Here is an 11266-nt window from a genome sequence, read left to right as displayed (position 1 = left end):
GGCGATTTCGGTCTCCCCGGAGGCGCGGTTTCGAACGGCAGAGGCTGTGCGGGGAAGGGTATAAGCGGAGTCACGGCCAACGGGTCCCGGATATCGACGTGGCGGGAGGCGCGGAGCGAGGGGTCTGACGGGAAGGTCGTGGGCGGGTGGATTACGGCGCCGCTGATGGGGCTGCCGGGGTCGCTGTAGCGGCCGTCGATTTGTTGGAATTGCGTGTGTGGCGAGGCGAGACGGGCTGCTGCTAGGTCGTCGGAGGAGTGTGCGGTGTGGGTTGTTGTGTATACTGAGTTTGGGGGGTAAGGGCCCGTGGTGTTGGTGTTGGTGTTGTTTGGGTTTAGGATCGGGGCTAGGTCCCCGGTTGTTGGGGAGGAGATGCGGCGTAGGCCTTCTGGGGTTGGTGGTGAGGGGAAGCTGTGCTGGGAGTGGGTTGGGGAGAGGGGGGAGACTTCGTAGGGTTGGGTGTGCGCGGTTGCGGTTGCTATGTTACCCGCTGAGACTGGGCTGACTATGTTGAGGTCTGGGTCTCGTGTGTCGAGGATGATAGGGGCTGGATATATTGGCTGAGGGGCGGCTATTTCTAGAGATTTCTTCTGCGGTTGTAGTTGTAGTGGCGCTGATGTTATTGCCTGGGGGTGAACCAGGGCCATGCCGGCTTCGTTCACTATGCCTGCAGGGCTTGGATTGAGAGTTTCATGTTGAAGCTGACTTATAGGTAACGGGGGTTTAGGAATCGGAGGTCGTTTGTTGCCTTCGTCGAGGCTGTCATAGGTCGATGAAGTGTTTGAATCGGGTCGTGGCGGGAGTGCTCTGTTAACGTATTCTGGCAATGCTTCCGGCGGAGGATATTTCTGCGGTCTTCCAACGATTGATCCTGTTCTTCGCGGTTTGCTGCCATTGTCTAGGCCTCCTAGAACATGAGATGAGGCCATCCCGGTAAAGTGTAAGCTTCTATCATGTCTTATCGGGCACTATAACTTTGATGAGAAGTCGTAAATCCAATATTTCTCGGAAATTGAGAATCTCGTCTCTGGCCTCGATACCGAAACAAAGAACCTACTAACACTCGAATTTCTGGTTTTTTTTGTTTCCGGTCCAGTCCGCGCGTTCCAGTTCCCGAATGCTTTGTCTTGGGTTACGAACAAAGGCAATTAGCTGGGTAGGGGGCAATATTATGACTATATGCCAACCAAATACATATAGGTAGGTACATTAGAAGATCATGTATGCACAGGTTCTATATCGTCTACTTTATGATATATGTTGAGTAAAAATAGCTGCAACGGAACCAAAGGAGTGGAATTGGTTTTAGTTGAGGCGAGGAGCTATCTGATCTAGTGGACGTTAAGTGTATGGTAATATCGTATCTCTGATGCGTTTACATTGTAAGCTGACTCGAAGACCCAAAATGGGCTGTTTATGATGTCGATGCCGTAGGAGGTGTTAGGGGCGGGAGAAGGCATCCTAGGGACGATAGACGTGTTAGACTGGACTAGTGAAATCTTCGCGGATGTTTACATGAAATGAACATCACTATCCACCCAATCTAACGGCCTTTAAAATGTATGTATCCTTAATTATTAACTCCTAAGGCTCTTGGATAGAGCAACGTATATTATAATCGGTACCTAATTGGTACGGTATGGAATAATGCGAATTATGAGAAACCCCCTCTCCCCTTTTGAAGTCCGAAATAAACCTCCACTATAGAGACGCCGGCTTGATGCACCCACAAATATAAATCAACCCATCTTTGCAGGCGGAACGAAGAGAACCCTACTCGACCTCTTGAAGCTGACAATACATATGACTAAGTATGAGAGCTCATAACCTCATGCGACCGCCATATGCTACCCCATGCGATAAACGCCCAATAGATCTTCTCGACACGTTGAACAATGATATTTCTCCACAATCTCATCCATCCCATGTCGCATCATGTCAAATCATCTTCCGCCGGCCTTTCCTTTACCTTTCCCCTTTGCCTTGTTCCCCTTTGCTGCTGTAGCTTCAGGCTTAGAGTAAAAGCTTGCTTCGTCGTTAGCAAATAACTGTTGATCGCCTTTGCCACCCATTTCCATGAACTCTTCTGCACCTCTCTGATCCGCAGGACGAGGTTCTGCTGGTGTTTCCTTGTTTTTGCCCGCTGTCGGGTTCTTATTGAACACCTTGACCTGACCCTTCTTTGCATCCGGGCTGACGGGGACTTTATTGGCGACTTGCACCGAGTTGATAGAGCTGAGCAGTGTTCGCTCACGGACCGCGCCCCTTCGCTGCACCTCGAGGCCCCCAATCCCCGCCACTAGGCCATCCGTACTATCATTTACACCTAGCGTCTTCTCAGTTATCCATGGATGTGTAAGGCATTGGTCAATCGTGAAGCGTTTTTCTGGTTCGACAACCAACATTCGATCAATGAGATCCACTATTATGACAATATTAGTTTGCAAAGCTATGAGTAGAGAAATGCGACCTCGGAATGATAATGACTCACATGCTGGGTCTCCCACTGAATCCCAATAAGGGGAAGGGTAATCAAATCGGCCACTCTTAATCTGCTGCGAAAGCGTATAAGGGAAATCACGGCTGCATAGCTCATCCGAGAAAGGTGGAAACCCGCATAGACAGATGTACAACACCACTCCTAGTGACCAAATATCGACGGCCTTAGTATATTTCCTGTGTTTTACTTCTGCCAAGATCTCTGGAGCAACATAGCTAGGTGTGCCGCATAGAGTAGTTGTGAATGACTCCTCCCCGATGATTTTAGCGAGTCCGAAATCAGCGAGCTTGACGTGAAGCTCCTTGTCGGTTAGCAAGATATTTTCAGGCTTGACGTCTCGGTGAACAATATTTCGGTCATGCTATTTGAAATGTCAGTAAGGTAGACTTATGTGAATTGAGATGAAAAGTAATACCAGATATTTGATACCCTGGAACAACTGGATGAACAATTTCCTCGTTTCCGCCTCAGTCAACTTCTGCTTTAGAACGATGTGGTTGAATAGTTCGCCCTCTGGTGCAAGTTCCAAAACTAAGTAGACGGCATTCTTCTCATTGAAGGTGTCTTTCAGACACAACACGTTAGGATGGCTGACCCCCATCAGCACTGCGATCTCCTGTTGTAGCCCATCTGTCTTAGATTTTTCATCCATGCCGGGGTTCTTGGTAAATATCTTGACAGCATAGCGTAGGCCAGTAGACTTCTCCACGCATAGGTATACTTCCGCAAAGTGGCCTTTGCCTAGGCGGTCGAGTAGGGTATACTGTTGGAGGAAGGCGCTGGAAGATCGGCTTCGTGGATAGCGGAAGATAAATCGAGCTTTGTCCATAACTGCAATCTCGTCTTGCTCTTGCAACTCACGACGTTGATTCCTCCCAACGATAGCCTCATTCACAAAAGTTCCATTGCTGGATAAGTCTTCAATTATTGCTATTGTGTCATCGCTGTTGTTCTCGGTGAATATTAAGCAGTGACGGTTGGAAACCATCGGATCGTCCACGATAACGTCTACTAAAGTCAGCATTTAATCCAGTCACCTAGAAAACTTTAAGATAGAAGACAATAAACATACCGCACTCGGGATGCCGTCCAATCAGATATCCGCCTGATGAGACGCCTTTAACTTTACTCTTTTCGAAGCTTTCTTCCTGTTTTAGTGCAGTACCACCTGCCAGCTTTTTGGGTAATGCGCTTGCGACGTCGTCTGACTTTGGACAAGTAGACCGTTTTCTCAAGACCACACACCTTCCTCCATATGCAGTGTTGAGTGGGAAGAGATACCCCCATACTCCCTCTTTCTCTTCGTCCTCAACATCGTCGGACAGAGCAGCGTTGCCGTCGACGTATTGGGATGTTGGAAATGCCTGAGTGTCTTGTAACGGAGACGAGAAGGCTTGTGCTTGAGAAAAGGTATCTTCCGGAGTACGATGTGTCACTTGACTGGGTCGTCCATCTGGAGGTTCAGCTGTCGGCTCTTTATATATACCGTCGCTGTCGGTTTGGTAAGTGACTGGTGATGGTAGGTTCTGTTTATTGGCGACGACAGGGGTTTTCAGTTGTTCGGCATTGTCAGCTTTTTGCGACAATCGACCGGATCGGCGAGGTTTCTTCGCAAGGTCATTATCATGCTTAGAGGGAGGAGATTCCTATGACGATACATTAATTATCCGAGATAGACCAATTAGGATTGCTGCAAGTACCCTTCCTCTCTTCAGCTGGCTTTTTTCGCGTGGAGCCATGGTTGGCTGCCTTGAGCAAGGGCGCTGGGATATTTTTTTGATCGTGTCAGACTAGTAAAGGGACAAAAGAGAAATAATATAACACAAGTTATTATGCCTGACGCGATAATGTATGCCAGCGAAATGCGGGACGTCGCGTCGAAGTGTCGGTATTGCAACAGTGTACTCGAGGGAGTAAGTAAGCGTGGATAGATTGAGTGGAAAATTGTTATGGTAGTTTGGTAAAGGTCGAGAAGCTTATTACGGAAGAGGATATACAGGTCTAACAAGGGTCTCGAGGTCGATCCAACTCGACAACGGGATTGGCGGCCGCAGCTGACGAGGGCTTCCGAACGACTTCTAACACTATCACCCTTCACCGACCTCAAATATATAATGACTCACTAAAACCAATTATTCAGCACTGTTGAAATGGAAAGAATGTTTGCGAATATGAACAAAATCGTATACCGCGTGATTTTCAATGTTTCTATTATGAAAAGTTAAGAAAAAGTATGGAAAGTCTCAAACCTTGAGATTGGCAGCTGATAGTGCTAAAGGTCACCCCCAGTTTCCCAAGATGCAGCTGTAATCGGCAAGTGGGGATGCTTATCCGCAGTCTCCTGGATCGTTATAGGGCTGTGCAATAATTTCCAAGCTTTGAAGGTCGTACCTTGTAGCAGCTCCACCCCTTCGCACTCTTTGGTGCGACGGTGCTCTGCGATTCCGTCATACTTTCCTATTCTTCATCTTCCTTTCCCATGGAACCTGATCAGCGTGGGCTAAGTGTAAGTACCAGGAAAGTTTGTATTCCTAATATTTTAACGTTTCCTGCCAAAAACAATCATATACGAACATGTTAAAAGTTAATGCTCATCATAGCTTCTACTCCATGTGAGGCTAAGCAGCGGTCACACGCAATTTCACTCTCACACTGGAGCTTCAGGTGATAATCGTTTGTGAGCACCTGCAACGCCTCACATGCATTACAACGTTTGATATTCACGAGATTAAATATTCTATAGATATTGCTCAAACTTTGTAGCTTAAAAATCATGTTCTATTCACCAGGCATTTTCCTTCTCCTATGTAGGAAGATACGCAGATAACTTAGGTACTAGGTAGATATCAAGTACTTACCTTATCGATAAAATACTAAGCATCAATGATGTTATCTTCATCCTACCTAGATACCTACGTTAGTAATTAAAAAATCATCATCACTTCATATGAGAGACAGTACCTACATACTAACCTAGTATCAATTATTCACGATTCGGATTTAAAGCTTATCCAAAGGGTCACTCAGTGGCATTTCGCCCACCATGTTAAAACCGCATCTAGGTAGTTACCATCAACGTTATACACGATTAACATTATGAGTGTATCAGTACATGTCTGTCCTCGCCAATGGACTCCCTCGTCCAGGATCCAAAGCTATGTCCTAGTCTCATGACATGGAAAGCTGGCCTGGTATTTTCAACTGCTATTTAGAAATGATGTAGACGTCATAACGCAACAAGAGGCTTAGGACCACTTTGGTATTCCCCTTGCTATGCTCCATAACGCCTGGGACGAAGGAGATTCACACACTCCTTTCTACCTAAAACCCCCAAAATACTCTTTACCAATACCATTGTGTCTAATGCAACCCCAGCTATCATCGTATAGATTTATTTTCATCAGTTCGTGGAGTAAGAATCGTCATAGAGCCGATCGTATAGCGAGGTGAGGAAGGTGGTGTCATGGCTCTCAGCGGGGGACAGAGGATCGATGAGCGACAGAAGGGCGGTAAGGCTATAGAGAGATCCAAATGGGGCATCTGGAAGAAGGAGCGATTCGATCGCCGTTTCTACCGTCCGGAAGTAGATGAAGAATTTGAACCTGTAATATTCGACTCCCGTCGACTGAGCCGATTCTTCTGTGAAAATGACGAGGAAGGGGATGAAGACGAGAGAGAAGCGTTCGACTTCCGCCGTTTCTACCGTTCGGGAATAGGCGACTTCGCCAAGCGTCCGCCAGCGCTGATGCGCTTTTGTAAGCGCGCGTCCTTATCGCGCTGAAGTCGCTCGCTCGGACTCGGACTAAGACTACCAGGTAGCGACACGCCCGATGCCTCAATAGCAGCACTTCGGCCACGCTTTTGTTCGATATACATCTGGGCGCTCCGACTTAATGGAAAGGCAGGCATCACAACTGGTATTTCAGCCCCGTTCTGTATCAACATTTCCGCAATTGGAAATGGGATGACTCGAGAATCGGGCTCCGGTCGTCCAGCTGTGGGCGTAGTCGGCGACGGTGACGCCGGGTCAGCCGCAGCAAGAGCCAGAAAAATGGGGTGAGTTCCGCGACTTTTATCCAAGGTATTGGGGTTAGCCTTCAGCGCCAAGGCGTATATGACTTGTTGGACCTCATTACGCTTTATAGCCGCCAGGAGAGTTTCGTCGGCGGTTGGATATCGCGAGAGAGTAGCTGATATCGGCTCTATGTAAGCCCTATCCACGTACTTCGCCGTTATAAACTTCAGGCGTTGTTCTCGCGTAGCTTGCGGACCTGGCTTGAGGTTTGGGTCAAGCCTCGATTCCCAGACCATATTTGAGACTCTGTTTCCAACAAGAAGTAATAGCTCGATAATATCGGGCGTAAATGACGTGATATCGAGAGTGAGTGATCGCACTTTGCTGATATGCGTTCCCAGGGATCGGTGAATGCCACTGCACTCAATACATAGGATGATAGCCAAGTTAATCGAAACCCACTCGACCTTGGACCCGCTGCCACAGTCAGCACACCAGCAATTGCCTTGATCATTGTCACGAAGCATCTGAAGTAATTTGTCTGGATGTTCATCGTAGCTACTGCTTGGCGCTCGTGCGTTTGCGGGTCGCGCCCCGACTGTAGTACGGCGAGACGGTGGGGCGGAGTTGGCGTTGGTATGAGAACCATGATGAGAGCCATGATTCAAAGAGCTGCTCTTCCCAGTCAAAATCGAACCGATGTCGCGCTTAAGGCTGGTGGTCGACTCTCCGGGAGACAACGGCTTGTCTTTAAGACCACGACCTTCAACTGCGCTTTGGAGGGCGTTGTTGATAGAAAGGATCCAGCTGTTCATATCCTCGCCCGAAGTTGCTTGATATACCCTCTTGTAGTGTGGCGTAATTACTTCGAAGCAGAATCTCCGTTCTGCGTTTCTCGCCTCGCGGACAGATGCCATGCGAAGGTCGATAGGGTCCATATGGAGGTCGAGCTTTTGCTTCCAGTTGCTGTACTCCGACAGCTTCCCTTGGTCTAGAACAACCCAAAATCTACGATAATCTTGTTAGTAGATAACAGCATAAGGTCGATATCGAGTTCACGTACTTATGCCAACCCTGTTTATTTAATGAAAGAGGATCTACGTGGGTGCCCGGCCGGTTGAGAGCCCAGAGCAGACCTTCTTTTCGGTGCGTTGAGTTCTTATCGGCAATGGCCAGCTGGCTGAAATCCCTCTCCTCTAGATCACGTATTCCCTTGAATTTCGATGTTTGCGCAGGACTATGTAGAGAAGCATGCCCTATGCTTCCTGGAGATCTCGAGAGGTCGGTGCCTACCGAAGTCATAGCCCCTGAATTGCCTGTAGGTACAGGTTTGAGTTGAGAGCTAGTGCTATCTGCCCGCCCAAGTTCCGAATCGGAAGTGTGTTGGTTGCCATTCGAGTTAGGGTTGGCGGCTGTGTGGACTGCCGTAGTGACACCCTCTGGCTCGTTATACTGAAGATTGCTCTTCTCTAGTACACGTCTCTTTTCCTCCCGTTCACGTCTTTGGTATTGGAATTCTTTATCGGCTTCGTGTACCTCGTTCGCTAAAGCTTCAAGTTGCGGTAACAAATTTTCAATTCTCTGTGCGGTGGTTAAAAAGCCCCTTGCTTGGATATCGGCGTATTTGGTTAAATGGGACAAAACTTCTTGCTCCTTCCGGCCACCGTGGAGATCCTGCATAAATGATGAATAGTCGAAGCGTTTGAGCTCAAAATTCCTCCTTTTCGTTTGGTATTTGTTATCGCTCTCGGCAAGCTTCTTAGTCTTCACCGAGTCTTGTCGTTGGCCAAGATACCGAGATACGTAAGAATAGTAATCCTTGCTCTCCTCCTCGAAGTCTCGTCTTTTCGATTCCGCTTGTTTGATGTCATACGTGTAGAGTTTGCTTATAGGTTCGATAATAATCTTCTGTAAATTAACAGTATTTTGCCTTTCGTAGTTGAGGATTTCTCTCGAAATTTTGTCAAAATAATGATCGATGGCAGGCTGAACCGCATTGGCATTTGTTGCTGACGCTTCTCGGAGGGCATCCGTAAAGCTCACGAAAGCCTCGTTCGCTTCGGTCTGTGTGGCGTGCGCGTGTTCGGCCTTCTTTAATACTTTCTTCATCTGCGTTCTCATATTTCCAGTCTTCTGCTCAAGCGCCTTGATTGTAGCCCTAAAAACCGGCCCATCATCGCTCACAGTCATATCCTCGCCCGGTCGGGGGCATGATATATCAAGCTTGACAGAATCTCGGGAGCCTGGCACGATCGTAGGCGCGATAGATAATGCATCACTCGGAGGGTGAACAGGAGAGCTCGGTTCGTCTTGTTCGCTAATACGAGAATCAACAGATTGCGATGATGGCACTCGAATCCTAGGAGGTACTGCTAATTGGAAAGCCGGCGATGGGGAGTTGGGATGGCTTGGGAAAGGCGAGGTATCTAAGCGATTTGTTAAGTATGATTGTATAGGTGAACGGGGATTCTCAGTGGACTCACTAGAGACCCAGAAGGAAAACCTGGCGAGGGTATCCAGGCGGTGTGCTCTTTGATCGTACTCGACAAACTATATCATTGTTATTTAGCCAACGTCGTCGTAGATGTCCGGGAGCACGTACACTACAAACGTTTCTCCATCCACCTCCTCCGTCCTCTGTTCCCTTTGGCGGTTTCCATTTCCACGACCATTCGAAGGTCACTGAAGCGCTTCCGCCAGTGGTGTAGTCGCCTACTAATTCAACATTCGCATTTTTGTGTAGATTTGGATCGGCGTGAAACTCGCGAGTGACAAGGTTCTCGAGGTCTCTATTGGTCGAAGCGTATACATAGGTTAGTCCGTTGATGTGCGTATCGATACCAGCCCCGCCATCTTCCTGGCGGATAACAAAGGTAAAGTTGAATATGAGTTCGTCGTCATTATTGAGTTTGAGTAGGAAATTTGGGACAGCTGAAGGTTCAATGTCCTAAAGCAGTAATGTTAGAAACATGGGATAAGTTCAGAGCTAGGGAATTTTGGCCTCTTGTTTCATAACTAACCTGAATAAATTCGACCAAACCAGAGTCGCCTGGTGATCGCGTAGCCGTAACCCGAGTAGCGGGGAAAACATTAGGAACTATAGTAGTTGAAATGCGCTTGCGAGGACAGGTAATAACTAAAGAGGCGATTGAGACTAGATGGGGTCAGTTCCGGCTGCGCGAATCGCAAAAGGGGGGGAAGTAGACGAACGTCGATTTTGGTCTCTCAAGTAGATGGCAGCGCCATCATCAAGTCTGCTGCTCACGATACCCATTGTGAGAAGAGCTGGCCAGATGAATGGCCGCGCAAAAAAAGAGTACGAATATCAATCAGATCAACTATATGATAATCGTAAAAAAAGAATTGGCGAGCGTAATGGATGCAAGGTGGATTATATTAACTAGTGACGTTGTAAGAGAGATATGTATCAAATTGGAGAAAAGCTGGAGTGGTGTCGCAACAGTCGCAGCGACCGCAGGTGCTTGAACGGGTTGCGGGCAGCCAATCCGGTTGGGACGAAACGATTGCGCAGTGGATTTTGGCGGGGTCAATTCATTAAGGGTTGCAGCGGTTGCAGTGGTTGCAGTGGTCGCGGTACAATACCAAAAGGCACCAAGGGGCGCTATTGCAGAGCCGTCGTGTTGCCTTACGCCGAATATAGCCAAGCATGCAGGTGTAAAAAGGTGTAGAAGAGGTAAAAGAGCCCCCAGGTGACGTTCGAGTTATACCGACGAGGCAGAATATACTAAATATACCACAACATATAATCAGTTGCAACGTTTGACCGAAATAGCGCAAACATTCATCCGTAGTAGTCATCACACGAACAAAACTAAAAAGGGATTGAAGCAGAAACACGAGCGCGGCAGAGCAAAAAGGCAGAAGGGCAGAAGGGCAAAAGGAGGCAAATACAGGGGTGTGCTAGGGTGTAGTGAAAGACAATGGACAGGAGATCCTTTTAGCTGAAACAGACGGATTGGCAGGCTGAAGAATGTTCAGAATATTCAGAATGTTCGTACCTTTTACTAGGCCATACGCATACGCAATACCAAGCTGTATAATCCTAGAAGTCACTCGTGGACAACAAGGCTGAGCAGCATGTGATGTGAGGTCAAGGCCAGCAAGACCAGTGATCCGGTAGATATCCAATGCCAATGAGTAGACCTCACTTGTCGCGTGCCTTTAGAAAATATGGTCTCGTTCGATTGAGTATTAAGTCCTAAATGAAGCATGTGTAAAATGCGCTGTAAAGGAAACATCTGTTTGTTGTATACTTCATATACTGTATGTGGCGACGAGACGAGATGAAATTCTGTAAATGGAGTATGAAGTGTTCACGAGACAAGGCAAGGCGCGGAAATAGATGAACGAGTGACGAAAGATGAAGGCAAGGTAGCACCTGAAAGCTTGGCTGCTGAGAACGCAGTTACCTCGCCTTAATGCTTACCTAGGCTGCCTAGATAGGTACCTAGATAGGTAGGCTAGGTACCTACCCTAGGTCCTACATGCCTGCCTAGCAGCCGCTCAGCCGGGGTAGGTGCTCCATCTTATCTAATAGGGATCTGTGCAAGTTCAAGGTTGCGATAGACTCAGGGAAAGTTGGATCGAACTGATTGGAAAATTACATAAGCGAAATATAATAGTAACACAATACGAAACCATCACAATCTCACATGTCTATTAAATCTGTACTATGTATGTGTCTTGGAAGGCTTTATCTATTTACATGTTAGGTACCTAGCCAGACAAGT

The 11266-nt window shown here is 47.6% G+C and overlaps 2 protein-coding genes across 2 annotated transcripts; both read right to left on the bottom strand.

The window, feature by feature from the left end:
* Positions 1-1552: 1552 nt before the first annotated feature.
* Positions 1553-4702, bottom strand: GGS22DRAFT_151269 (checkpoint kinase 2-like protein). The gene is made up of 5 exons (XM_047959453.1): positions 4201-4702; positions 3573-4146; positions 2916-3508; positions 2492-2861; positions 1553-2422 (listed from the first exon to the last, which is right to left on the bottom strand). Exons 1-5 carry the CDS (start codon positions 4237-4239, stop codon positions 1944-1946), a joined length of 2055 nt encoding a protein of 684 aa, XP_047824406.1. The 5' UTR covers positions 4240-4702; the 3' UTR covers positions 1553-1943.
* Positions 4703-6074: 1372 nt separating this feature from the next.
* On the bottom strand, positions 6075-10050 carry GGS22DRAFT_15383 (centaurin beta). The gene is made up of 6 exons (XM_047959931.1): positions 9726-10050; positions 9536-9669; positions 9118-9462; positions 8999-9065; positions 7579-8941; positions 6075-7523 (listed from the first exon to the last, which is right to left on the bottom strand). Exons 1-6 carry the CDS (start codon positions 9787-9789, stop codon positions 6200-6202), a joined length of 3297 nt encoding a protein of 1098 aa, XP_047824405.1. The 5' UTR covers positions 9790-10050; the 3' UTR covers positions 6075-6199.
* Between the last annotated feature and the right edge of the window lie 1216 nt (positions 10051-11266).

The sequence above is a fragment of the Annulohypoxylon maeteangense genome (assembly GCF_022496945.1).
Source record: "Annulohypoxylon maeteangense strain CBS 123835 unplaced genomic scaffold GGS22scaffold_1, whole genome shotgun sequence".
NCBI lineage: Eukaryota > Fungi > Ascomycota > Sordariomycetes > Xylariales > Hypoxylaceae > Annulohypoxylon > Annulohypoxylon maeteangense.
This window is presented reverse-complemented; position numbering and strand designations above follow the sequence as displayed.

Coding starts and splice junctions, on each gene's coding strand:
- GGS22DRAFT_151269 (XM_047959453.1), bottom strand. CDS start 4,239: ATGGCTCCACGCGAAAAAAGCCAGCTGAAGAGAGGAAGG. Junction 2,862..2,915: donor TCCAGGGTATCAAATATCTG/GTATTACTTTTC, acceptor CATTTCAAATAG/CATGACCGAAATATTGTTCA. Junction 2,423..2,491: donor TTCAGTGGGAGACCCAGCAT/GTGAGTCATTAT, acceptor TTGTCATAATAG/TGGATCTCATTGATCGAATG.
- GGS22DRAFT_15383 (XM_047959931.1), bottom strand. CDS start 9,789: ATGGGTATCGTGAGCAGCAGACTTGATGATGGCGCTGCCATCTACTTG. Junction 9,463..9,535: donor GTTTGGTCGAATTTATTCAG/GTTAGTTATGAA, acceptor TTACTGCTTTAG/GACATTGAACCTTCAGCTGT. Junction 8,942..8,998: donor GTTTTCCTTCTGGGTCTCTA/GTGAGTCCACTG, acceptor CAAATCGCTTAG/ATACCTCGCCTTTCCCAAGC.